Source organism: Notamacropus eugenii, chromosome 1, assembly GCF_028372415.1.
Source record: "Notamacropus eugenii isolate mMacEug1 chromosome 1, mMacEug1.pri_v2, whole genome shotgun sequence".
In the NCBI taxonomy this organism is placed as follows: Eukaryota; Metazoa; Chordata; class Mammalia; order Diprotodontia; family Macropodidae; genus Notamacropus; species Notamacropus eugenii.
This window is the reverse complement of record NC_092872.1, coordinates 618,422,429-618,450,422: the sequence shown is the minus strand read 5'-3', so window position 1 is coordinate 618,450,422 and position 27,994 is coordinate 618,422,429. Positions and strand designations below refer to the sequence as shown.

The following is a 27,994-nucleotide window of genomic DNA, read 5'->3' as shown; positions in this document are numbered from 1 at the left end:
GACACTGAAAATAGGGCAACCACCCGCAGACCTGCCCAAGCCCACTGCCCCTCTGCCCGACCAATCAGAGGCCCGAGCGACTGGCTACCCCCCAATCAGAGGTCGCACTAAAACAACCAATCACGAAACTCAGAGCCTGGAGGCCCAGGAGGCGCCTCCGGGAGGTGCCAAACCAAAGGACGAAGGAGGAGAAGAACGACAAATCCAATCAACAACTCCCTCCTCTTCCCTGCCAGGAGGCGGAGCGCGGGCTCGTCGCGTCGGCCAATGATCGCAAAGGAGGGCGGGGCGCGCTCCGGTGTGGGCGGGGCAGGAGGGTGGCTGGAGGCGGGGCTTGTCCAGAGCGGCGTAGCGGGTCGGCGAGAAACCCGGTGAGGGGGCCCCTTATTTTTCCGGGCCAGGTCGGGGGTTGGAGGCTGCGCTAGCGCCCTGTCGCTGGGGACTGGAGGGTCCAGGGCGGGTTCGTGCGGGGCTCGAGGGACGCGTTGAGCGGCATATTCTCGGGGTGCGATGGAGAGAGTCGGGGTCGTGCCAGACCTCAGAAACCGACCCTCTGGAATGCGACATATTGAGAGGTTGGGGGTGGGGGCTTCTCTCGAGGGCGAAGACCTGGGGAGGCTCAGGATCCTACCCGGAGACTGTCGGGGACGGGGGTGGAGGGGGATGGGGGGTGGATGGAGGGGGTGGAAAGCTTCGTTGCCATGGCAGCGGATGTATGGAAACTGGGAAGGCCCCATCACCCCATCCTCCTCCTTTCCTTACCCCTCCCCCTCAGTCCCTCCACACGTGTCACCTAGGCCCGCTGGCCTTCCTGAAACCAGGTGGGGCCAGCTCTGAAATGAGCGGATTGGGCATCTTCCACTGTCCCCAACCGTGCCATCCATCCCTCCATCCATCCAGCCCTCCCTCCAGATCTCCCTCCAGCCCTCCATCCATCCCTCTCTCTATCGCTCTATCTATCCCTCCATCCCCCCTCCATCCATCCATCCCTCCATCATCCCTCCATCCATCCCTCCATCCATCCTTCTTCCCTTCCTCCTCTGCCTCCATGTCTTTTCATCAGCTGAGGCTCCCACTCTCCTGCTCCTTTTCCTATGTAAGTTCTAGGACTAGAGCGGTTGAGGAGCCTTGCACCAGCATTTTTGGTAGAACTCACCTCTGCCCCTGTTCGGCCATATTGGAAGTTAGCTCTCTTTCTCTCCCCCTCTCTCTCTCCTTCTCTCTCTCTCTTCTTTTCTCTCTGTCTTTCCTCCCTCACTCCTTCTCCACCTCTCCCTTTCTCACTCCTTCCTTCTCTCCCTCTCTTTCTTTCTCCCCCTTTCCCCCTCTTTTTCTTCCACCCCCCTATTCCTCCCTTTGTCTCTCTCTCTTAGAGATACAGAGATATTGCTGCAGCAGGAAAGGTCTGAACTATACCTCAGAGAGTTGATTTTTGTTTAGAGTGTGAGTAAACTGTTGCCAAATTGGTGAAATAAACCATTAATATAAGGCAGCTAGGCAGAGTGTCCATGCAGTGTTGAGCTTTAATGGCAGAAAACTGCATTTTGGCGCAGTGGAAATAACAGGACTTGGTGTTAGAACTAGGTTTCCAGTGATGACTGCCACTTACTACCTGTTTAACCTGGGTCAAGTCCCTTATCTTCAGTGGGACTCAGTTCACACAGCTGTAAAATGAAGAGATTAGATCATCTCTGGATCTTTAAGTTTTGCCATCTATGATTATGAATTACATGAAGTACCTTGTCAATCAAGATAAGAGAAGAAAGCTTTTTCAGTGTAAATAACTACTTGTTTTATCTAAACTTTTAAACAGCTTTCTCATACCTAGCATAATGTTCTTTATACAGTAAGATCCTAATACAAGGTGTTCCAAAAGTTTTAGTGCAGTGTTTTAAGCTATCAGAGCTTTAAGCTTTAATTAATTTTTAAGCTATCAAAGCTTAAAGCATTGCACTATAACTTTTGGGACCCTATGTTTGTTAAATAAGGTGTACAAGCAAGGAGAGACCTTCCCTATAAATAATTTACACTCTATGGGGAGTCAAGACAAATGTATTAAAAATGAAATTATAAAAGATTGAAATGATAATTCAGTATAATAAGAGAGATGTTACAAGATGGTTTATAATTAATTGCTAACAGAACCACACAAATAGTAATTAATATGAAAGTTCAGAAGAGGGAAATATTTAATCTATAGCTATGACTGTTATTGAGGGACTGGAACATCACTTGTTTTTTGATGGATAGGTATGATTTGGATAGTGAAAAAAGGAGAGGGTGGGTATTCCAGACAGGTGGAGCATCACCTTCTTACTTAATTCATTTTGTTTTCCAGGGTTTAACTTCTCTCAAGTCTCTGAGTCATTTATACTGAAAAAGGCTTTCTTCTCTCACCATGATTCACAGCCTGTTCTTAATCAACTCCTCTGGGGATATTTTTCTAGAGAAGCACTGGAAAAGTGTGGTTAGTCGTTCTGTTTGTGATTACTTTTTTGAGGCCCAGGAGAGAGCTACTGAGGCAGAAAATGTGCCTCCTGTGATTCCTACTCCTCATCACTATCTCCTGAGTGTTTATCGCCACAAGATCTTTTTTGTGGCTGTGATCCAGACAGAAGTACCACCCCTTTTTGTCATTGAGTTCCTTCATCGTGTGGTAGACACATTCCAGGTGGGTGAATCAGAGACTACTTCCTTGTAATAGCTTTCAAAGTTTCACAGTTGAACAATTCACCTTTAGCATATATCAATGCTGTTTATGATATTTATCAGTATCAATGAAGAGGGAGGTATCTTTCCAAGAGAGTCTTGCTGTTGTTCAGTTTAGCAGAAAAGTAGCCTCACAGCTGATGAAAATTATGCTTTGGTCACTTTTAACCAGCTACTTCTAAAATAATAAACTGATCCTTTTTGGATGGAAGGGACTATCACAGTCTCTGAAAGTTGGACACTATTTCAAACACCATGTAGTACTACCTGTCCTTGACCAGGTGTGCTTGGATGATACTAAAGTTGCTGGTTCACAACCCTTTCAATTCTGGTGACTAGTTTGAATTCCATTTTCATTCCTAAGCTAGATGACTAGAAATATGTTACAGTATGGTTCTTTGTGGAAACTAACCACAGCAATAAATTGCTTTGAGCTACATCAAAATAAGAACAACCATGGAAGATTGTTAAAGAGAAAAGGAATGAGCTAAGTTAATGTTTTTTATTGACAAATTTGGGTTCACACAGCAGGCAAACAACTTCACAAACAAATCACCAACAGGGTACACTCATTGAAAAGTTAAGGAAAATAGCATAAAGAAGTATCTATGACTGATATTACATTCAGTTTTCTACCCTTGTAATTTATCATTTAAAAGGAAGGACAGGTATGTGCTTTTATAAGTTAGTGCCATAAGTTAATTGTTATTATTGCGGCATGCCAGTTGCCGAGGTGAATGTTTGGACACAAATAGCCTTTACTTTGGGATGTTTGTCTGTAGCTTCTGACTGAGCTCATAATGGGGCAGCTAGGTGGTCAGGAAGACTCATCTTTCTAAATTCAAATCTGGCCTTAGACACTTACTAGCTGTATGACCCAGGGCAAGTCACTTAACCCTGTTTGCTTCAGTTTCCTTATCTGTAAAAAATGAGCTGGAGAAAGAAATGGCAAACCATTCCAGCATTTTTGCCAAAAAAACCTCAAATGGCATCATGAAGAGCTGGACATGATTGAACAACAATGAAGTGTTCATAGTGCTGGTGTTAAACCTTTATTGCAGATAGAAACCTATGAAGACTTCATTACTAAAATTAGTTTGCATAGTTTCACAAGGTAGTGTTCTCTTTTGGAGTGTGACTTCAAAGGTAGGCAAACTTCAAGTCTTCAAGGAGAAAATTAAGTTATGCAAGACCATACAGTGTACAGTGTAAAACACAAGTTTCTCAGTTATTTGGGGCAATTTAGCCAAAGTTCTGGCTTCAGACAGTAAAATGTTCTACTTAACTATGATTGCTTCCAAATCAAACTCTGCTCAGTTCCCATGATCAGCATTTTGATAGTGATGAAAAGTAAGGACTCTTTGATTTAACTTCTGCATCATGTGAGTTCTGGAATTAGCTGTATAAATACAGAAGTTGGACAGTTGGCAGAGAAGAACATGAACACTGAAACACTGAGATAATACAAATGGAAAGCATCATTAGAAACTAGCTCTATCACATATTTAAAGCTTCTTTTATCCCAAGGAAAGCCAAAGAATACTTTATAATCTTAATTTAGTATGTGCATATATATATATATGTATATATAATACACACACATAATATACACATACTCGTAAAGATTTGTAATACAAAAAAAAACCCAAGCAGTTCTGAAATCTCAAGATTGATATGCAGCACCAATTATTTCTTTCATATTTCGGAGATGTATAATTTCATCAATGTGGGTATTTGCACTCCTGATGCAGATCACAATCAGTAAATCAGTTAATAAACATTTATTATGCACATACTATGTGCCATGCACTGTGCTAAGTTCTGGAGATACAAAAAGGTAAAAGATAGTCCCTACACTCAAGGATCCTACAATCTATTTGGGGAGACAACATTCAGACAAATGTACAAAGCAAGCTATATACATGAGAAATAGGAAATAATTAACAAAGGGAAGGCACTAGAATTAAGAGGGTTTGGAAAAGGCTTCCTCTAAAAGGTGAGATTTTAGATGGTATTTTAATGAAGCCAGGGAAGTCAGAGCAGAGGAAGGAGAGCATTCCAGGTAAGGGGAATAGCAGAGAAATTGCCCAGAGCTGAAAGATGGAGTGTCTCGTTGGTAGAACAGTCAGGAGATTGGTGTCACTGAATTTAAGACTACATGCTAGGGAGTAAAGTCTAAGAATATTGGAAAGATAGGAGGGGGCTAGGTTATGAAGGGCTTTGAATGCCAAACAAAGCATTTTGTATTTGATCCTGGAGACAATAAGGAACTAATGTAATCTATGGAGAAGGGCAAGTGACATGGTCAGACCTATATTTTAGGAAAATCACTTTAGTGGCTGAATGGAGTATGAATTGGAGTGCACAGAGACTTGAGGCAGGCCAACCCACCAACAGACTATTGTAGTGGTCCAGGTGTGAGGTAAGGGGGTCTGAATTAGTATGGTAACAATCTCAGAGGAGAGAAAGAGGGTATATTCAGGAGATGTTGCAAAAATAAAATGGACAGGTCTTGGCAACAGCTTGGATATGGGGGGGTGAGAGATAGTGAGAAATCCAAGATGGCTCCTTGGTTGTGAACTGGAGTGCCAGGGAGAACGTTGTTGCCCTCCACAGTAATGGGGAAAATAGAACAATCCTTCTAAGCCTTTCTTGATGATCTTTATGAGTTGGCTGGCCAAAAAATTTCCTGATGGCCAGTCTTTTGATGACAAGTCTTTCCTCACTTGTCTAGGGAGTGTCTCAGATGACAGATGTGCAGTCAATTGCTAAGACCCTCCAAAACTTATACACTGCTTGGCATAGCCTTGGCAGTTTAACACCCATGCCATTATAAGGCATTATAAATCCTAGTGGCCTAGCTACTTTATAAAGTGAAAATTATAGAAGCAAGTGATAATTATGGATGAAATGAAAGCAAATGAAAACTATAGAATTAAATGATCCACCAAGTAATAGAGATGAAGCCAGAGGAAGTAATTTTGACAAATGAATTAAGTCCCTATTATGTACAAGGCCTTAAGGATGCAAAGACAAGACTGAAAAAGTCTGTATGTTGAAGGAACTTACATTGTACTAGAGAATACAATATGTAAATACATAAGTATACACAAAGTATTTTCAAGAGGGAGAGAGAACTAATAATAGGAAGAATCAGGAAAGGCCTCTTATAGGTGATAGCCTGAGAGCTGTAAGAAAGCTAGGGATTCTAAGAGGTGGGGGGTGGGGTGGGGAAGGAGTGTATTATAGACATGAAGATGACATGTCAAGGCACAAAATGTGAGAATGTCATTTATGGGAAACATCAAGTAAACCAGTTTGTTTCCAATGGAGTGTAAAAGGGAATAATGTGAAATAAGATTAGAGATGTTGGTTGGAGCCATATTGTGAAAGGCTTTAAATGCCAGGCTAATGAGTTTGTGTTTTATCCTAGAGTTAGTATGAAGTTATTGGAGTTTGACTGTGAAAGGGAGAAGATGTAATAGCTTGAGGGAACTGCAGGGTCAAATGAAAGCTTCTTTAAAGATGAGGCCAACCTGAGTATGTTTGTTAGTGTCAGGACAGGAGCCAGCAGGTAAAGAGAAATTAAAGGTGAGAGAAGAAATGATTTAAGGGACAACCTCTCAGAGAAGATGGGGTAAAGTGGTTGGATCAAAGGTACAAGTAAAGGTCTCAACAAAGAGAAAGGATGTCTTTTCATCAGATTGGAGCAAAAGAGGATAAAAGTTTTAAGGAATGGCATAGGGAAGGAGATAGATGTCTGCTATTTTATCAGAAGGCAGGCTGGTGGGAGAGAGAAAGATATGAGCCATATACAAAATTCCTTAAGAAAGGAGAGAGAAGGGTGGTTGGTTGAGAACTGTAACAAGAATTTGGACCCAGTGATAAAGATGGGTGATAAATAATATAATTTATATAATACTTTTTAGGTTTATAGAGCATTTTACATATATTATCTCATTTGATCCTCATAACTTTATGAGGTAGATTTTATTATTATCCCCATTTTATAAATGGCTAAGTGATGCTCTAGGGCCACATAACTAGTAAATGTCCTGAGGCAGTATTTGAACTCATGTCTTCCTGACCTGAAGTGCAGCAGTCTATCCACTATGCCTCTTAGCTACCTCCTAGGATAAAGTGAAGTAGACAGAGGGAACATCAATGGAGGAGAGGTTATTGAGTGATGGTGGCTAATGAGCAGTTTGTCTCCTCCTCCTCCTGACCCACTTTTTTGAACTGCATGAGGGAAGGAGCATCCAGGACTAAAGTAGGTGATACTCTGCCTTTTGGGGAAAGCCAAACTTTCACTCCTGCAAGAGGAACATAATGTGAAGTCAAGAAATACAGGATGAAGGGGTATTAACAAGAGAGTGGAGGTTTTAAAGGCTTCATAGGAGAACCAAAGAAAATGAAAACTTTTGAAAGGTAAGACTGAGGTAGTTAAGGATGAGCATATAGGGAGACATAAAAAAAAATCCTCTCAAAAGTCACTGACTCTACCTGAATCTCTAGGATGAAGAGTGTAGGATTTGAGAATTTGCCCACCATAGCATGAGGAAAATTCTTACCAGTTGGTTAGAGCCCCAATGCATAAGCAACATGTTATGCTTAAGTACAGAGTCATTAAGGATTCTATTACTATTGCTGATTCTCTGAGGCCTATTTATATTTATAATTTTGAGACCCTGAAGGTGGAGAAAGAATAACATAATGATGGCAGATGACAACTGGACTGAACTCAGGGTTCAAGGCTATCTCCTCGAATGGTAGGGCTGAAGTATATCCAGAAGATACCCTGCATTTGGAGCAGGCATTAAGCTCCCAGTCCCTGAGTTCTGCAAAGTAAAACTTCATAAGTACCTTTGCTATGCTTAGGCTTAGGGTATGTGAGGCTTTGAGGTTGTTCTGGAGCAGTCCCTTTACTGCCCTGGCCCCTCCAGGCTTAAGCAAAGAGAGACCACTGGGGAATTTGTTAACAGCAGTGGGGATTCTAGAGGATGAAATCAGTAGGACAGCAGGGGAAGATTTGGGACTTTGAAGGAACAGGGTTTAGGGAAATACCTGGAAAGGAGTGTGAGGTAGGAAGGAAAGATTTGTGTGTGATGATACTTGATCTATGCTAGCTGGTGTTTAATCACTTTAACTGTACATTCTTTGCTTAGGTGCCCACATATGATACTTTATCTTATCCTAAGATGTAACGGTTTCTGTGGTGAAACATGTGACAGCTAGTTAACATCCGCATAGCAGTAATATGTGACTGATTATAATACAGGAAGTAGGAAAAGATGTTTAATCTAGTTAAACCACAGAGGAGTTTAGGAAGACAAAAATTTAGTTGGGTTTCAGGTTTGACTTTCGAACTTAACAGTTTTGAGGGTAATCAGAGAAGTCCTACATTTTATGTCTTCTTTGAAAAGTGATACCTACATTTTGCTTTTAGGAGTAGGTTGATACATTGGTACATAAGTGTTCATTTCAGAATTATTAAAGGCTTGTATCTTAGAAACCTCTTTTTCAAGGTCTAGGGTGACATCAATATCTTGTGATTTAAAAAAAGATAGATGATAACTATAGGTAAAACTTGTTTTGTCCTTAACTCCCCATTTTAGTAGGAAAGAAATGTTTAGTTAAGACAGATCTTATCTAAGGGTATGGAATTGACCAGAATCCAGAATTTCAGAGCCACAGAATTAGAATTAAAACTACAGAATTGAGTCTTCAGCTTCCATCCCATCCAGATGGGAGCAAAAATCCATGCTATCATAGACTTTAGAATGGTTCCTTAACTTCGCTAATCGAGCAATTTTGTAGTCAACGAGTATCAATTTAGCTCCTGCAATGAGCCACTTACTATGTTAAGAACTGGGGAGATAAAAGTAAAAATAAGTAGTCCCTTCCCTCAAGAAGCTTACATTCTAGAAGGGGAGACAACATGTGCAGATAGAAGTATATGAAACATATATACAAACTAAATACAAGATAATTTTGAAAGGGAGCTACACTAATAGCTGGGTCAGGGGAGTCAGCAAAGGCCTGACTTTAGTTAGAGATTATAATGTTTGGACAAAACTTTGACAGAATCCAGGAATTATAAGAGGCAGAGGTAAGGAATACATTCCAGGGATGGGAGACAGCTTATACAAAGGTGTTTTGAAGGAAAATGAAATGTTGTGTGTGAGGAATAGGCTGGATCACGGAATACCTGAAAGGGGGTAATATATGACAAGAATAGAAAGCTGGGTTGGAGCCAGTTGTAAAGGCTTTAAATGTCAGAATAGTTTTTATTTGATCCTAGAGCTACTGGAGTTTATTGAACAGGGGAGTGACATGGTCTGACCTGTGTTTCACTTTGGTAGCTCTGTGGAGAATGGATTGAAGAGGTAAGAGGCAGGTGGTCTGTAGTTTTCTCTGGAGACATGTGGTTTCTCTGAGGCCTTTTTCAAGGTTGTGTGGAGGGGAATTTGAGAGGCTCCAGGGAACTCCTTTGCACATTCTGTCATCTTGGCACTGAAAGTCCTTCCTTCATTGTTCTTTAACAATATGGTCATTGCCATGCTAAACTCTGCTGGTTCCCAGATTTCCACACATGAATAGAACTTAATTTGCAGCCTTCTTTCTACTACCCAGACTAATCTTCATTTTTACCTATCCCATTCCTTTTGAATAAGATACCTTTCTAGAACTCTATTCCAATCTTAGATCCAGTCCTATCAAGTCTCAGGGATTTCTCTGAGATCAAATATGTTTCTTCATGTCAGGATCTCTAAATTAGCTTGTACATTAAAGAAAGATCTCATGTGATATACATAGTAAGGATAACAAACTAGGTGAAGGAGAGATCATAGGGTTGTTTTTGAGCCACAGATGGAAAGTGTTTGGCAAACCTTGAGGAGCTATATCAATTTCAGAATCATTATTATTCTTCTCTTTTTATATTTAATGATGTTCGCATAGATAGGTTGATAGTCTAATATCCTGTTATATTCTTTGAACTATTGTGCAGGTGGATAAGATGACTGCTTTTTCTAATCATGTAAACTTGTGATAAAAGCAGCTTTTCCCTCTTTAGATTTAAGTAGCTCCTTCATTTAGACTCTTATTTTATGTGAATAGAATACATGGCCTAGAGTAAAAAAGTTCTAAATTCAGATGTAGCCTTTCTGTGTGACTCTGGGCAAGTCACTTAACCCTGTTTACCTCAGTTTCCTTATCTGTAAAATGAGCCAGAGAAGAAAATGGCAAACCACTCTTTTCCAGTAAAACCCCAAAAGGGGTTATGAAGAGTCAGACAAAACTGAAACAATGACTGAACACAACAGAATAGTTATTTCTTAGAGTTGCTCAGCGCTGATCTCCAATACATTATTGGACAACTTAGAGCTGAAGATACCATTGGCAGAAAGCAGCGTGAAGCTGTGTTAGGCAACATTTTGTGTCATAGTTTTTCCTTAAAGGTTCAGGGAAACTGCTCTTTGTTGATCTAGAAGACTGATGAACCTTGATATGGTTTCCTGATCACTTCGGACATAAAAGACCTAGCCTTGTGAGATGTTGATGTTCACCAGTCTTGACGCAACCCACGCTTCCATGTGAGATAGCACATTTCTTTTTTTGTTTTCTTCTTTTCTTTTTTTATGGAAACCCTCTCCCCATCCTCCTTCCCTTTCCTAAATACTCTGCCCCACCTCTACCCTCATTGAAAAAATGAGAAAAGAAAAACAGAATCTTTGCAAAAATTCACAGTTAAATATAATAAATTTTTACATTGGCTGTGTCCGAAAATACGTTCCTTTTTGGCATCTTGAGTAGATCACTTCTTTTTCAGATTTTTAAAAAGAAAGAAGATTACCAAATTGTTCATATCAAAAATTAAAAAGAATTTCTAAAAATGGAAGAGGAAATAATGGAAATTACTAGAAACTCTTTTGCCCAGTTATATGTCAACAAAACTGATAACTTAAAGGGAATGGATGAATACTTACAAAAATATAATATACCTAGATTAACAAAAGAAGAAATAGACTATTTAAATAACTCAATATCAAAAAAAGAAATTGAATAAGTGTAGCACCAATGTGATAACCATAGCAGCCACCATGGATATGCAGGCGAATTTCCAGGGTAAATTTACAAAATATAAACTCTTTTCCTCAAAGACAAAACCAAAGTATTTATTCAGATACCAGAAAGCCAATTCCACCATGGTAACAAGGAAGTTTATACACATTACCAATAGAAGAAGAATGGCCATTCCCTCATCAGGTCTTCCCACAAACAAGCTCCCTTAGGCAAAATGCCCTTCTCTCACCTAAGCTAGCTGCCCTGTCCTGCCCTGCCCTGCCTTTTCCTCTGCCTCTTTCTCAGCTCCACCCCACTCTTTTTTCCTGCTGCATCTGCTCCACCCATTCAGCAAGCTCCTCCCACCATGGACTTCATGTGACTCAAGCTGTGGACTGGGCCAAAGCTCAAAGTAGGTCACATGGATCTATTAAGGAGCAGAGAAGATCTTCAGATTCCCTTACCATTACAATAAGCCATAAATAAACGCCCAAATTAAAAAAAAAATCCCTCCTCAGAGAGGTTCACAAGTCAATTCTATTAAACCTTTAAAGAATGAATCCAAATGCTATATGAACTATAATATAAGAAAGAGGCCCTTCTTATCCCTTTCTATGACATAAATATGGTCTTGATACCTAAACCAGAGACAAAAGAAAATTATAGATCCCAATATCCCTAATGAACTTCGATGCCATTTTTTTTTAATTCCAGATTCTCCCCTTCTCTCCCTCTCCTACTCATCGAGAAGGCATAAAGTATGATACCCATTATACATGTGAAGTCATGCAAAACATTTCCACATTAGCCATGTTACAGAACAAAAACAAAACGCCCCAAGAAAGATAAAGTGAAAAAATATACTACAATCTGCACCGAGAGTTCATCATTTCTCTCGCTGGAGGTAGATTATATTTTTCATCATGAGTCCTCTGGAATTGTCATGGATCGTTGTATTGATCAGAGTAACTAAATCTTTCACAGTTGATCGTCCTTATGATATCCTTGTTACAATGTACAATGTTGTAGCTCTGCTCACTTCACTTGATGCAAAAATTTTAAATGGAATATCATGTAAACTACAACCATATATTAGAAAGGTTATACATTATGACCAAGTTTGCAAGAAAAAGATGAATTTGCATAAATCATCAGCACTCATATATAACACTTCCCAGTAATAAGAATTCTAAAAAGAATTCCTTTCAAAATAACTTTAGAAGTTATAAAATACTTGGGGATGTATCTTCCAAGATTCAGCCATGAACTATATGAATCTACCTTCTGAACACTCTTTTCGCAGAAATGACTGACCTAAATAACTGGGAAAACATTAAGTGTCCATGGGTAAATTGAGCCAATATAAAAATGTAACTATTACCTAAATTTATTTGCTTATTCAGTGTGGTACCAGTCAGATTCTCAAAAAATAATTTGTAGAGCTAGAAAGAATAATAAAATAGGGAGGAGCAAAATGTCAATACTCTGAAGCGAAAAATGAAAAAAGAAAAGTGAAAAGGAAAGAAGGTCTATCAGCCAGGTCTGAAACTGTATTACAAAACAGTAATCACTAAACTGATTTGGTGGTGAATGAGAGAGATCAATAGAATAGATCAGATATTCATCATGTAGAAGCAAACACAGTAGCATGTTTGATAATTCCAAAAAGCCCAATTACTGCAGAAAGGATTCAACATTTGTCAAAAGTCACTGGGAAAACTGGAAAGTAGTCTAGCAGAAGTTAGGTTTACATCAACACCTCACATTATATACATTTCAGGGTTCCTGTAATGTCTTCGTAGCTACCAGTTTCAGAGCACACAAAATTTCTACTATACATCATCCTTGCTGACATTCCCCCATTTTGCCATTTCTATACCCCTCTTCCCATGATATCAATGATGGTTTGGGCATTGAGAGGTGATTATTTAATAGTAATGACAAGATAACATTCTTTTATTATTTGATAGATTTCAGATAAAAATGATCTTGAGACAACTTGCTATCCTGTTTTTTTACATTTAACGTTCTATAGGTTATTGAACTAGTAAACAAAAGAATTCTTTTTGTAGTTAAATAAAACTGTTAGGATGTAAGCTCATTTTCTGTAGACTTGCTGAAAATATTCTTGGTATAAGTCCCATAGGAGACAGGATAACAAGAATTATATATACATTCTTTTTCCATGTGATGATGGTGGTGGTGATGATGATAATGTATCTCCAGTGCTTAGTACAGTTTGTGCCATATAGTAAATGCTTTATCAATGCTTATTTCCATCCCTTCCCCTCTGTACCAGGCACTGCACTGTGTTAAGGACTCAGGATATGAAGAGAGGCAAAAAGCAGCCCCTGCTCTCAAGGGGAAAGTCTAATGAGGAAATCTCTACACTATCAGGAGAAGCATGTGGTGAAAAGCATTTGAGTGAACATTAGAAGAATCAGAAACAAGCTATATTGTCTTCAGAATATGCAATAGACAACCTGAACAGAAAGAGGAATTAGATGAGAAGTTAAGGAAACAGGTCACAGACCTAGCAGAGTAATAAAGGAGTAATGGGAGATTTCAATTATCTGGGCATCTGCTAGAGTGCTCTCACTGTATAAAAAGCAGAATGTCTAATAATTTCTTTTCTTGGCCTTAATAGTCATTTTACCCTTGAAAGGTGGAGGAACCAACATGGAGAAATTCTATTCTAGATCTGATTCTCACCAGTGATAAGGCACTTGTTTCAGAGATGGAACTAATTGAAACCTTAGAGTGACCATTCCACCTTAGAGTTTGTGATAGAACAAGGGAAAGCCGAATATATCTAAACATGCATTCAAAATTTGAGGAGAGCAGATTTCAAATGGTTCAGAATAAGAACAGATAGGATTCATATGCACTGAAATTGTTCAGTAGAAGTTAGCCCGGAATAAAAGGAGGAAAAGAGAAAGCTGTTTAAAGAGATGGATGTTGGTGCACGGAAAACTTAGTGACCAACTTGTATTTTTAAAAAGAAGCACAAATAGATGATAAATATGAAAACTTGGAATAATGAGCAGGGGGGTTTAAAAGTTCACAATGAGCAAAAGCTGGGAGGAGAAATAAGAACAACAAAGAGGTGGTTGGAATCCAAGAGGGAATGGAATCACTGTTATATATAGCTTATTAAGAGCTTTGAATGCCAAACTGATCATTTTTGTATTTGCTTCTGGAAATGAAGGAAGTTAAATAGGTCCAAAAGCAAGGTCTTACACTTAATTTTTTTTTACTTTTTTTCGTAAGTACAGGATGAGAGAACTAGAAACCTACTCACCTGAAAAAGATCTAGAGGGTTTAAGTAGACTACAAGCTACTCTAAGTCAGTTTGAGTAGGTGGGATATGAGTTTTAAGAAAGTCACTTTAGTGACTGTGTATTGGAGCAGAGAGAGACTTGAGGCAGGCAGTATTAGGAGACTGGAAAGGAGGAAAAGAGTAGGTTATGAAGGGCCTTGAATGCCAAAAAGAGCATTTTGCGTTTGATCCTAGAGACAATAGGGAACCAATGGAGTTTATTGAGCCTGGAGGCATAGCTAATATTTCAGGAGTTAGGATCTGAGAAGATCCTCATAGGCTGTAATAATAATGTGCTGAATATATTAGTATGGTAGACTTTAAGATAAGTATAAGATCCTACACTTGTGTTAAAAAACTTAACTGCATGGGTCTAGGATGGCAGAGGAATGGCTAGACAGCAGTTTGAAAAACATTTGAAGGTTTTAATGGATTGCATGCTGAATATGAGACACTGATCCATGTTGTCAATCAAAAAAACTAGTAAGACCTTAGCCCGAGGGCACCATGACATGATGGGTAGAATATAAACTTGGAGTCAGGAAATTTATATTTGAATCAACCCTTGGTCACTAGCTCTGTGACCTCGGGCAAGGCACTTAACTTTTTTGTGTCCAAGTTCTCTCATCTCTAAAGTGCACCTGGTGCTGTATGTAGGACATACCTCCCTGAGTTGTGATGAGGCTCAAAGGAGATAATGTATCTAATGTGCTTTGCTGTCCTTAAAACACCATTTAAATGTCAGCTAATATTTGACTGCATAAAGAGAGGCTCAACAGACTGCTTGGTGTAGATAATAAGGAGTCAGCCTCTGAGTTAGGAAGATCTAGATTAAAGTCCAGCAGCTATGTGATCCGAGACAAGTCATAGCCTCTCAGTGGCCCCAGACAACCTTCAGACTATAAGAGGCAGAGCAATTGCTGGCCTGTATTGGTAGAGGAAGTTTCCTCCCTGGAAATTTTCTGCACCAATATAATCACAGGTCCAGACCAAAAAAGATGCACAGTGTCCAAAATTAGTAATTAGTACTTACCTGGTCAGACTTCATCTGGAATAGTGTTCATTTTCTATGCCACAGTTTAGGTCGAGCATTGATAGATAGGAGTGCATCCAAAGGAAAGCAACATGAATATTAAGGAAGCCAGAGACTATGCTATAGATTTCCAGTTGAACGAGCACAGGATGTTTAAATATTGGTGGGAAGAAGGGACATAATAACTGACTTTAAATATCTGAAGGGTTCTGATATGGAAGAATGATTAAATTTGTGCTTGATCCTGAGTATAAAACTTGGAGCAACCGGTAGAAGTTGCAAAGACACAGATTTAGGCATGATTTATGGAGAATAACAACCAGAACTCCCTAAATGTGGAATGGACTGCCTCAGGAGGTAGTAGATTCCTCTGAAGACAGGATGATTACTTTTCAGGGGTGTTGTATGAGATTACAGTTCAGTTATTGGATTTTGTTGATTCAGTTATTGGACTGTAATGACATATGAGGTCCCTTCTAACTCTGGGATTCTATATACTCCAACAAGTAGTCATCTAGCCTAGCTTAAAGACTCCTAGAGATGAAGAAGAACTTGCTACCTATCAAAGTAGTCTGTTTGATTTTGGAATAAGTAATTGTTAAGGAATAATACCTGCATACAGCATAAGGTTATTAGAATCAACTATAAAATGCTCTACAAATGTAAAATCATATTATTCACAAACTTGCATATGCCCCCTCCCTTTTATTATGATGCTTCTAGACAATAGAAGATATTCTGAAGAAATAAAACAAGACTTTTATGCTTGAAAAGAATTTCAATAGACAATACTTTGGCCACAATATTATTGTAAAGAATGATTCTCATGCTAGATTGGAGTTGGGTTAGATGACCTTTAAAGTCACTGGCAAATCCTAAGTTTCTATAGTAAATTTTGCCAGTCAATAGAAATAGAATGTAAGCTATAGTTCTTGTGTTTTTGTTTTGTCATACAGACACATAGAGATATTGAAAAGGAATAGAAAAAAAATCTGTCTTTTTAAAAAGTATCTGAAAACCTCAGCAAAAAATTTAAAAAAAGTAATATAATTACCAACAAAGTCCAACAGGAAGAGATAGAGAAATTGAATTTAAAATAACTGCAGACACTATAAAATGCTTAGGAGTCTACCTGCCAAGACAAACCCAGGAACTTTATGAAAACTATTAGAAAACACTTTTTACACAAACAAAGTCAGATCTAAACAATTGGAGAAATAGTAATGGATAGGCAGAGCCAATATAATAAAAATTACAGTTCTACCTAAATTAATTTACGTATTCGATACCATGCCAATCAAACTGCCAAAAATTCTTTCATAGAGCTGGAACACTCTTCTGGAAGAACAAAAGGTCAAGAATACCAAAGGAATCGATGAAAAAAATGTGAAGGAAGATGGACTACCAGTACCAAATCTCAAACTGTATTACAAAGTAGTAATCATCAAACAGTCTGGTAGTACATAAGAAATAGGGTGGTAGATCAGTGGTATAGATCAGGTACACAATGCACAGTAACAAATGACCATAGCAGAGTGTTTGATAAGTACAAAGATTCAAGCTTTTAGGGAAAGAATTTACTTTTTGACAAAAATTGTTGGGGAAAGAGGAAATTATTTTGGCAGACTGATAGGTACAGACAAACATCTCACACAGCATAGCAAGATAAGGTCAAAATGTGTATGTAATTCAGAAATAGAGTGATATAAGCACATTAGGGGAGCATGGAATACTTTTACCTGTCAGATCTAGGAATAAAGGAAAAATTTATAACCAAATGAGGTAGAAAGCATTACAGATATGAAATGTATAATTTTGATTACCTTAAATTAAAAAGGTTTTGCACCAACAAAACAAGTGAAGCCAAGATTAGGAGGAAAGCAAGGAATTAGGGAGAAACTTTTACAGCAAGTTTCTCTGATAAAGGCCTTATTTCTTAAATATATAAAGAAGAGAATCATTGCACATCATTCCCCAGTTGATAAATGGTCAAAGGACATGAACAGGCAGTTTTTTCAAGAAGCAATCAAAGGTATCTAGAGTCATGAAAAAAATGCTCTAAATCTCTATTGACTAGAGAAATGCAAACTAAAACAATTCTGAGGTACCACCTCACATCTATCAGATTGGTTAATGTGACAGAAGGGGCAGCTAGGTGGCACAGTGGATAGAGTACCAGGTCTGAAGTTAGGAAGACTCAAGTTAGGAAGATCCTGAGTTCAAATCTGTCTTAAGACATTTACTAGCAGTATGACCCTGGGCAAGTTACAAGTCACCCTGTTGGCTTCAGTTTCCTCATCTGTAAAAATGGCAAAGAAAACCCCAAATGGAATCACAAAGAGTTGCACACAATTGAAACAACTGAACAACAACAATTACAGAATAGGGAAATTACAAGTGCTAGAGGGGATGTGAAAAAATTGGGACACTAATTCACTCTTGGTGGAGTTGTAAACTGATCCAACTCATTTTGGAGGGTAATTTTAAACTATTTCTGAGAGGCTATAAAACTGTGCATGCGCTTTGGCCCAGCAATACCATTACAACATCTGTGTCCCAAGGAGATCAAAGAAAAAGGAAAAGCTTCTGTATGTACAAAAATATTTATAGAAGCTCTTTTGTGGTGGCAAAGTAAGTTGAAGAGATTCTCATCAATTGGGGAATACCTGAACAAGTTGTGGTATATAATTGTGTTGTAGTACTATTGTGCTGTGGTATATGGTTTTGATGGAATACTATTGTGCTATAAGAAATGATGCATTCAGAAAAACCTGGAAATACTTGTATGAACTGATGCAAAGTGAAGTGAGCAGAGCCAGGAGATCATACACAGCAACAGCAATATTTTACAATGATCATCTTTGAAAGACTTAGCTACTCTGATCGATATCATGATCCAAGACAGTTCTGAAGGCTGAAAAGTGCTATCCACCTCCAGAGAAAGAGCTAATGGAGTCTGAATGCAGATCAATAAAATTTTATTTTTCTAGTTTTTCATTTTTTGGTTTTTCTTTTTTGCAGCATGGCTAATATGGAAGTATGTTTTACATGACAGCACATACATGATCTGTATCAAAAAGCTTTCTTAATGTGGGGAGAAAGAAGAGACGAAGGAATTTGAAACTCAAAAATTATAAAAAACAAATGTTAAAATTGTTTTTATATGTTACTGAGAAAATATAAACTTTTTAAAAAGTAATATAGACAAGACTAGATCTTCATTGGGAAAGGTTTTATATTTCTTATTCTCTGTGTGTGATTAATATCTTTGTTTTATTTCCCCCAGGATTATTTTGGAGTTTGTTCAGAGCTAGTTATCAAAGACAATGTTGTTGTGGTTTATGAAGTACTCGAAGAGATGCTAGATAATGGGTTTCCACTGGCTACTGAGTCAAACATCTTGAAAGAACTGATAAAACCTCCAACTATCCTTCGAACTGTTGTTAACACTATCACAGGTATGGAGAAGAGTACAAAACTAATTGTAGGCTCTGACTGCTGAACTCATCATGTTTCTTGTTGTAAAACTTTGTGTTGGCTGAGTGCTAGTCTCAGGGAAAAATGATTTCTGACTTTTAGTTGCTTTAATTTGAATGTTTGCTTTGTATCTACATTCTTCAAATGTTGAGCATGGACTGAAATGATACTGTTGGTTAGACAGAAAATTTCTTCAAGTTCGAGCAACTCATACTACCCCTTTTCAAGGTAAAAAAACATTTCCCATATTTTTGAGCATTCTGACAAAGAAGAGAAATAGACCACTGAAGTTTAGAATTGAATTTTACAGCTTTGTTCCATATATTTTTCATGAAGTGTGGGTCATTTATAAAAACACTACAAAGTCACAAATATCCTGTGTCCAACTCAATCCTAGGACACTAATGCCTAAGAACAACTTCCCCAACACCTGACTGTGAAGATACTGACTGGTAAGGGTGTGGCTTAAAATTCATTATCTCTGCCTTCAGTTTGAGAAGGTGTAAGAAATAGTGGGAGAACAAAGCTTAGAAGAAGACTAGTCTTACAGAATTTTAGTACTAGTGGTTTTTAGATCTCTTTACCTTTTTATGAGGAATATAAAAATGACTTGAAAACACATCTTTAGCTGGCATATAACAGAAAGGATTTGCAGTAGTCTTTTACGCTTTAAACCCTTGGCCTTAATATTGGTCTAAGAGAGATTGTATTGATGGATTTACTCTGATACTGGAGCCCTGATGTACTCAAGAACTCAGCAAGAACGAGATGATTTTAACCATGAAAATTGTACACCACTGTATATACTGATATCCGTGGTGGAAGCCATTACATTATTTAAACTGCAGGCTATTGTGGAATTTGAGAAAGTAAGTTCAGGTTACTTTCAAAACCATAATAATGGAATCTGTTCTTCAGGTAGCTTTATTTTTCTCTCCAGGATGGAGAAGGGAGAAGGTGACTAAGGGAGGTGGTGTTCATTTTAAGAGTGCCAGACCAGATGGCAACAAGAGATTTTTAAAATAGGTCATTCCTATATAAGGAGGAAAAAAGCCTTTGGGGAAAAGTGTATCTTTAATATACAACTAATTGTGTAGAAGTTTGGTTAAGGGGAGTAGAAAGTTAGAATCACATATGGATAAAATTGTATTAATTACTATTTTAGGAAGCACAAATGTGGGTGATCAGCTTCCCACCGGGCAGTTATCAGTGGTACCATGGCGACGGACTGGAGTGAAATATACTAATAATGAAGCATATTTTGATGTGATTGAGGAAATTGATGCCATCATTGATAAATCAGGTATCTGCAGCTATGATCTAAAAGTGTTTGAGCACCAAGAGAAGTAAGAGCAGTTCATTTCATCATGTAGTATTAATTTATATTGGGAGCATGCTTCCCTTATATGACTTAACTCTCCATTGTTATCCTATTTATCAGTAGTTAGGTTTGTCTTGATACTTTATGATTTTAGTGTGGAACTTTAAAGATTTCATATGGCTTAAGCTTTGTTCTGACAATTCTCTTTGCCATCTTGAACTTTTTTTAGTAGAAATTAGTGCTGCTTTCCTAAGGCATTTTACCCGTTATTGCTAGGACCAGTCTGGTAAAGGTTATCACTAACAGAGTTGCTAATGAAATGTTTTCCCCTACTTATTTAATTTGACAGATATTGAGATAAATATAACATCTTAGAATTTGGAGGAAATTACATTTTATTATGGTCCTTTAGCTTACATGAAATGTCTTAGAACTTTAATCAGAATGAAGCCGTTTTTCTGGTTCATCCATCTTTTCTGTTTTTTTTTATTTTTTTGTGTCAGGTTCTACAATCACTGCTGAGATCCAAGGAGTCATTGATGCTTGTGTCAAGCTGACTGGGATGCCAGACCTCACGCTGTCTTTCATGGTAAAACACTGGGCTAGAGATATAGTGATTGAGAAAAGAGATGTTGGCATACTTAGTGGTAAAGAAAAAGAAATAAATAAAATGAGAAATTAAAAGTTTTGGTAAAATTTAAAACAACTTGTATTTAGCTAACTAAATTCATTCTATGTAACCAGAGGGTTTTTGTTTGTTTTTATGAAAAACATCTAAATAATTTCCCTGAATGATATATGAGTGTTTATTTCCTGCTCCTTATTCTTCTACATATGGTGACTTTAGAATCCTAGGTTGTTGGATGATGTCAGCTTTCATCCATGTGTTCGTTTCAAGCGCTGGGAGTCTGAGCGTATCCTTTCCTTCATCCCCCCTGATGGAAACTTCCGCCTGCTCTCCTACCATGTCAGTGCTCAGAAGTAAGCAGCGATTCTCCATGTGAAGGAAATGTATTTATGTGTGTCTGAATCAGAACATTTTCCTCAACGTAGGACGTGAGCACACCTGTGTGATTTGTGTTCTTATATTCAACAAACATTTTAAACACTGTAAAAAACAACAATTGTTAAAAATTTCATTCGTCTCTTTGATTTGAGGGTTTGAATTCCCCTAGAGAAAGTTTGAGTTAATCAAAAAGAGCATAAAATACAGAAGAAATTACAGAGAGCCAGATTCTGGTCCCAGCTTCGCCAGTAACTTGTTAAATGACCCAATTCACTTTCTTTAATTGTTTACCTATCAAATGGAAAAAATAACGCCCCACCTATTTCATTGTTTTATTAGGATCAAATTATATCATAATGCAACAGGCCTTTGAAAAATGTTAAAAGTGCTATATAAATATCAGGTGGTAGTAGTACACTCTTAAGAAAATAAGCACTAACCACACTCCATAAATCTAGAAATGGAAATACAGGAGTAAAGTGACTTCCTAGTGTCACACAGGATGCCTGATGCTTAGTATTTGTGGGCTTTATTGATTTTACTTTTAGAAACATTGACTTTTAGAGCTAGAAAGGACTTCAGAGATCATCTGGTCTAGCTCCATCATTTAATAGGTAAGGAAGCTGAGGTTCAGAGAGACAAGTGATTTGCCCAGTGCCGCACTGTTAGTGAGTGGTAAAGCCAGGATTCAAACTCTGATTTTCTGAATCTGAGACTAGTGTTTGAGAAATCCACTGTCTCAGCAATGCTGGAAATTCAGAATCAAGACTCTGTGCTTTCTATCTAATAATTTAGCTACTAAATACTGTCTGTCCTTGAAAAAAGAAAAGGAAGAAAAGTATTTTTGTTGTTTACTCTTTGTATACTGATTGAGCTAAGGGATGAGGACATAGTTACAGTAATAATAATTAACATCTCTATAGTACTTGAAGGTATGCTAAGTACTTTCATAAATTAATTCATGTGAAGAGGAAAATATGATGCCAGGAGAAAAAGGAAAGGTGAAGAGATGTTGCATGTTTTCAATGCAATAATAAAATGAATTGTCTATCTTTTTTTTTTCTCTCAGCTTGGTTGCAATTCCAGTGTATGTCAAACATAACATCAGTTTCCGAGACAGTAGCTCACTAGGACGCTTTGAGATTACAGTGGGGCCCAAGCAGACCATGGGAAAAACTATAGAGGGAGTGATTGTCACCAGTCAAATGCCCAAAGGGGTTCTAAATATGAGCCTTACTCCATCTCAGGGCACCCACACTTTTGACCCAGTTACCAAGGTAAGTGATTATAGATTAGGACATTTTGAATTGGAAGTGTCTGATACCACAGTAACTATTTAGGCATTTCCAAAAGTGACTTTGTTGAAAAGAAAGTTGGGACAGAGTTTGCCCTCATTGGATTGACATGACAAGGAAAATTATAATCATTAAACTTCAGAGGTAAAAATACCATGGGGCAGCTTATTTACACATATGGAACCTTAAGAGCAGCTTCTTTCAAATGTTAATCCCAGTATAACTAATTTTTTGGTTTAAAAAACTTTTTTTCTGTAAGATCATAGCTAAAATACATTCAAGAAGAGTTTTGTAGACTCTTTTTTTTGTGTAGAAACAAGATTAATGAAAGTATTTTCCTAGCACATTTAACTCATCAATTCTGTTATCATTTTCCCTCTTCTCTCTGAAGTTACTCTCTTGGGATGTAGGAAAAATAAATCCCCAAAAGTTGCCAAGTTTGAAGGGGACTATGAGCCTTCAAGCTGGGGCTTCCAAACCTGATGAGAACCCTACTATCAACCTGCAATTTAAAATCCAGCAACTGGCCATCTCTGGTAAGTAACCAATAACTGAATGTCAGGAGATAGAAATGATTTGCTGATTTTAAAAGCCTCTTGACAGCTTACTATTTATTTACAGAATTTTGTTTCTCTAGATGAAATGTAAGCTTTAGACTAGAAAGTGTGGCTCTTTTCCACCATGTTTTGGGGAAAATTTCATAGTCCTTGATTGTAAAATCACCAAAATTATCTAAATGAAAGGAACTAGCTACAAATAAGAATGAATAATACTAATAAGAGGTTGTACTTAAATCCTTTCTGACTCAAGAAGATTCTTGCCTTTAGTTCCCAGGATCTACAGTTTGAAGGTATGTCCTTTTTTTTTTTTTGAAGATGGTGGCTTTGATCCGAAATGATTTTTTCTGACCTATATTTGATAATCAATCATTCTAGACCCATTGAACTCACCCAGATCAACGTACCCTAACCTAGAGTTGCTCTGGTAAATGTCTTTGCCTTCAGAACTCCATAAAATCAGTCTTTCCTCCGCTAACTCTCAGGCTATTGACTGAGTTAGGTGAGTAGAATTACCCTAAAACATAAGATCCTTGAAGATTGTATCTGCATCATCTTAGGCCTATCATACTTAGAACATTGTTAATATTAATTAGCTTGTTAATCACAGATAACTTGGTATTTGATTTATTCATCATGCTCTTTACTTAGCTTTTTCTCTCAACCTTCAAATAAATCACTTTCAAGTCACAGCCACTTAAAAAACAGAAGAGTAGATTTTCTAACATACTTCGATGGATCAGTGATTTTATTGATATGAATGTTTCCTTACATGACATAGGTCACAACCTACATATTCCCTGTCATCCTGTGGGATTCTTGTCCCTTCCTTTCCATACATTTTCCATGGAGGATCTACCCACCATCCTAGAGGACTTCCTCTAGGTCTTTTTAACATTCCATGAGAGCCAATGCAGCATGTACCACTAGAACTACCACAGTCCTTTCTGTATTTCTCTATTGCCTTTTGAGTCACCCACAATTTTGTTTTTTTTTTTTAAAGACTGGTGTTCTAGGTTTTTATACGCATGTAACATCATTGGAAGGATATTGGTTTTAAAAGATGGGTTAATTGTTTGGGATAATTAAAGTGCTAAATAATTTCACTAATGTTATCTAGCCTACTCGTATCTGGGCCTATTTGATTATTCATCAGTAGTGCTTGTCCAGGTAGCTTTCTGATGAACAAACTCAATGGATTGCCCATATAATTGTCATAATCTGAACAGTAGTTAGCTATTCTTCATCCATTGGATTTTTAAATATTGGATTTGTTAGAATTGTCAGATTGATCTCCTTTGAGGAGTTTTGGAACTCACTGAAGAGGGTATTTTTGGGTGTCAAGAAATCAACACTATGGGTAATTTACTTATCCTCTCAGAAAAGCATTTATGGACGTCTGCCTGTTCCCTTCTCATTTTCTCATCAAGGAAACTCTTGACATAAGTATAGGTAGACTATTCTAAAAGATTTTATAGAGATGACAGAGTAGGTATATGGATCAGTAGTTGTCAATGTCCTTGTAAATGCCTTTTTTAAAAAAGACTCTATCTGTGATTTTTTCCAGGTTATTTTTGTTTATTTTTTTCTTTTTTAGTCTTCCTGTCTTTGAGATATCTTTTCAAAATCACTTGCAGGCCTTCAAGACCTGTCACATCTGTCTCCAGATTCTTCTGTTTATACTTGATCTGATCCAGCTGCTCTTTAATTTTCTTCAGTGTAATTTCTACCATATTCCATATTGAGACTAAGGTATTAGAGTCCAAATGTTCTGTTTCTATTGTCGTTGATGATGAAAATAGTTTGTTATAAAGTGCTGTTGTATTTTTCTTCTGTTGTTGACGGTTTTATCATAAACTCTTTTGAGATGATCTATCTTAGTTGGGTCTTATGCCAGACTTTTTGGAGATTCATTCTCCTCCCATCATTCTTCTCTCTTTTGGGAGGCTCTTCTTCTTATAATCTGTCCATTTTTATCACGTTTCATAAAGGAATGCATTCTAAAGTAGCATTGCCCTACCTCTACCTTGGCAAGATCAAATGTTTGCTGGTTAAGGTTGATTCTGGAGTTCTTTGGTCTCCTTCTTGTTGTGATTGCATTACATTTATTAAGGTTCTGTAGGAAAGATGGTGATCATCTATGTCTGTTAACATCTTTTCCTTGATCTCTATTTCCCATTTCTTATTGTTAATAGCTGGTCATTTCAGAAGGGTTGTAGTTACACAACTTTCCTCTTATCTTGATCTTCTCTTCCAGTTAAGTGTTGATTTTGACCTTTGTTCTAACTAGTTTCTGATCTATTTGACTACACACAGAAATGACATTTACATAGATAATCTGTCAGTTTCTGTCAGTTGACATGGTTCTGTTTTTGTTGTTCATCATGTCCAAAGCCTTTTGATGTTTTAAATTTTTAAAACCTTTTTAAACTTTTTTTTAGGTTTAAAGGTTTTAAACCTTTATTTCTCAGTATATCCATTTCTTCACTCCCTCTTAGAGAGGCCTCTCTTATAACAAAGAATAAAACACAGAAAAAAACATTCATTAAAACTAACCAACTCAACCAGTTGTGACATTTTGTTCTTCACCCATAATCCCTTATCTCTACAAAGAAGGGACAGAAGGTTCTTTTTTTCTTTTTCTGTACATAATAGTATTTTATTTTTTTCCAGTTACATGTAAAGATAGTTTTCAGCATTCATTTTTGTAACATTTAGTTTCAATTTTTTCTCCCTCCCCCTCTCCCCAAGGCAGTAGGCAGTATGATAGAAGTTACATAAGTACAATCATGTTAAACATATTTCCACATTAGTTATGTTGTGAAGAAGAATCAGAACAAAAGGTAAAAACATGAGATAGAATAAAACAAGAAAAAAAAAGTGAAAATAGTGTGCTTCAATCTGCATTCAGACTCCACAGTGCTTTCTCTGGGTGTGGAGAGCATTTTCCATCAGGAGTCTTTTGCTCAGTGCACTGCTGAGAAGAGCTAAGTCTGTTACAGCTGAGCATCACACACTGTGGCTGTCACTGTGCACAGTGCTCTCCTGGCTCTGCTCGCTCCACTCAGCATCAGTTCATGTAAGTCTTTCCTAGTTTTTTGAAATCTGCATGCTCATCATATAGAACAAGAGTATTCCATTACATTCATATACCACAACTTGTTCAGCCATTCCCCAGTTGATGGACATCCTCTCAGTTTCTAATTCTTTGCCACTACAAAAAGGGTTGCATAAATATTTTTGCACTTGTGGATCCTTTCCCCTTTTTTATGATCTCTTTCCTAGTAGTGGTATTACTGGATCAAAGGGTATGTGCAGCTTTATAGCCCTTTGGGCATAGTTCCAAATTGTTCTCCAGAATGGTTGAATCATTTCACAACTCTATCAGTAGTGCATTAGTGTCCCAATTTTCCCACATCTTCTCTAGTATTTATCATTCTCCTTTTCTGTCATATTAACCAATCTGAGAGGTGAGAAGTGGTACCTCAGAGTTGTTTTAATTTGCATTTCTCTAATCAATATTGATTTAGAGCATTTTTTTCATATGAATACAGATAGCTTTAATTTCTTCATCTGAAAACTGCCTGTTCATATCCTTTGACCATTTATCAATTGGGGAATGACTTGTATTCTTATAAATTTGACTCAGTTCTCTAAATATTTGAGAAATGAGGTCTTTATCGGAGACACTAGCTTTAAAAATTGTTTCCCAGCTTTCTGCTTTCCAGAAGATTCATTTTCATATCTCTTCTTTGGTTAACACTAGTCTTTGGTATATTAGTTATTAAGTATTAAGAATTAAGACACAAGGCTTCTATATAGTCTATAACCTTTGGCCTCTTTCAGTTCTTAATTCTGAATTGTGTTTTTCAACATTTTTTTTTACTATTTTTCTCATTAAAGCCATCCAGTAATGAGATATATTTTGACTTGGTTTGGAGAACTTTGTCTAGTTCATAGAGTTCTCTACCTCTTCATCCTCTTCAATAGTTTCTGGTTTGTCAGCTATGGTTGTCTTCATTAAGGGTCTTTTTGCTTATGTTCATCCTGGGCACTGAGCACTTACTGAAAACAACTTTGCCAGCTCCCTCTTTTGTTCTTCAAAGAAATCTAGTGAGCCTTCTTTCTATGTAGCTACAATATCCTTATGCTTTTTAAAATTAATTTATAGTATGTCAGTATAATTGAATTTCTCTAGTAGGACATTCCTTTACTAGGAATTCAACTATATTGATAAATTCTTATTGGACAAGAATCATACATTTTGAATATTAACGGTACAACTAATGGTCATATGTGATCTAAAATCAGTGTGATTTGTAGGACCTTATTCCCACTTTTTGCTACTCTGTTAACATGGATGGGGCTAAAAACCATTATTTATTTTTGTTTTTCTCATGGGCTGCCATGACCAAAGAATTCATCATATAGTGGCCAACTTACCCATGATAAGTCTTTCAGTACATCACTAAGCTGATCATTGGGCAACTGGGACTGTACTCAGAACTTTTCCCATGTAATAGAACCTGCTAGAACTTGTGCTCCATTGGTGTGGTCTTAGAGAACTGAAGGTCACCTTCATACAACGATAATATAAAAGTGGAACTTTTGTGGTGATTTTTCCAACGCTGTACAAAAACCTTTATTTCCCCATTTTCTTGCCTCATCCAAAACATACCAGTATGTTGTAAAGGAGGGCATGATATCAATTCTTCACTTTCTGCATATAATGATCAGTCAATCAACAAGCATTTATTAAGCACCTTCTATGTGCGAAGCAGTGTGCTAGGTGTTGGAGATATACATACAAAGAGTGAAACAATCTATACTCCCAAGTGGGGAATATTCTAGTGGGGGAAAACAACAGAACATCTGTAAATGTATACAGTCTAGACGATAAATATAAAGAAATTCAAAGCAGTTAAGTGCGAGGCAGTTTAGGGAGTCTTGAGTCACATTGGAAGAAGAGATGGAGCAGAGGAAGGAGTATGTTCTAGGCATCCTCTTCCTCATCAAACATTTGTTAAGGATGTGCTGTATACCAAGTACTGGACTAAGTATAAAGGAGACACAGAAAGAGCCTACATTCTAATAAGGGAGACAACATGTAAACAACTATGTACGCATAAGATTAATGGGAAGAAATCTCAGAGGGAAGCCCCATGACCTGGCAGGTGGGGGTAAAGGGAGGAGAGAGAAGCTTGCAGGGGGCC

At 37.6% G+C, this 27,994-nt stretch overlaps 1 protein-coding gene across 2 annotated transcripts in view; it reads left to right on the top strand.

Annotated features, from left to right (window-relative positions):
* The first annotated feature begins 304 nt into the window (after positions 1-304).
* Positions 305-27,994, top strand: part of AP3M2 (adaptor related protein complex 3 subunit mu 2) — a 31,629-nt gene continuing 3,939 nt past the window's right edge. Inside the window, exons 1-8 of one of the 2 annotated variants that reach the window (XM_072635074.1) lie at positions 305-371; positions 2,339-2,671; positions 18,412-18,583; positions 19,768-19,905; positions 20,427-20,512; positions 20,771-20,904; positions 21,999-22,206; positions 22,616-22,760. In XM_072635074.1, the coding sequence (XP_072491175.1) occupies positions 2,399-2,671; positions 18,412-18,583; positions 19,768-19,905; positions 20,427-20,512; positions 20,771-20,904; positions 21,999-22,206; positions 22,616-22,760 (1,156 nt within the window). In that variant the 5' untranslated portion in view covers positions 305-371; positions 2,339-2,398. The other variant, XM_072635075.1, reaches the window with a different exon arrangement.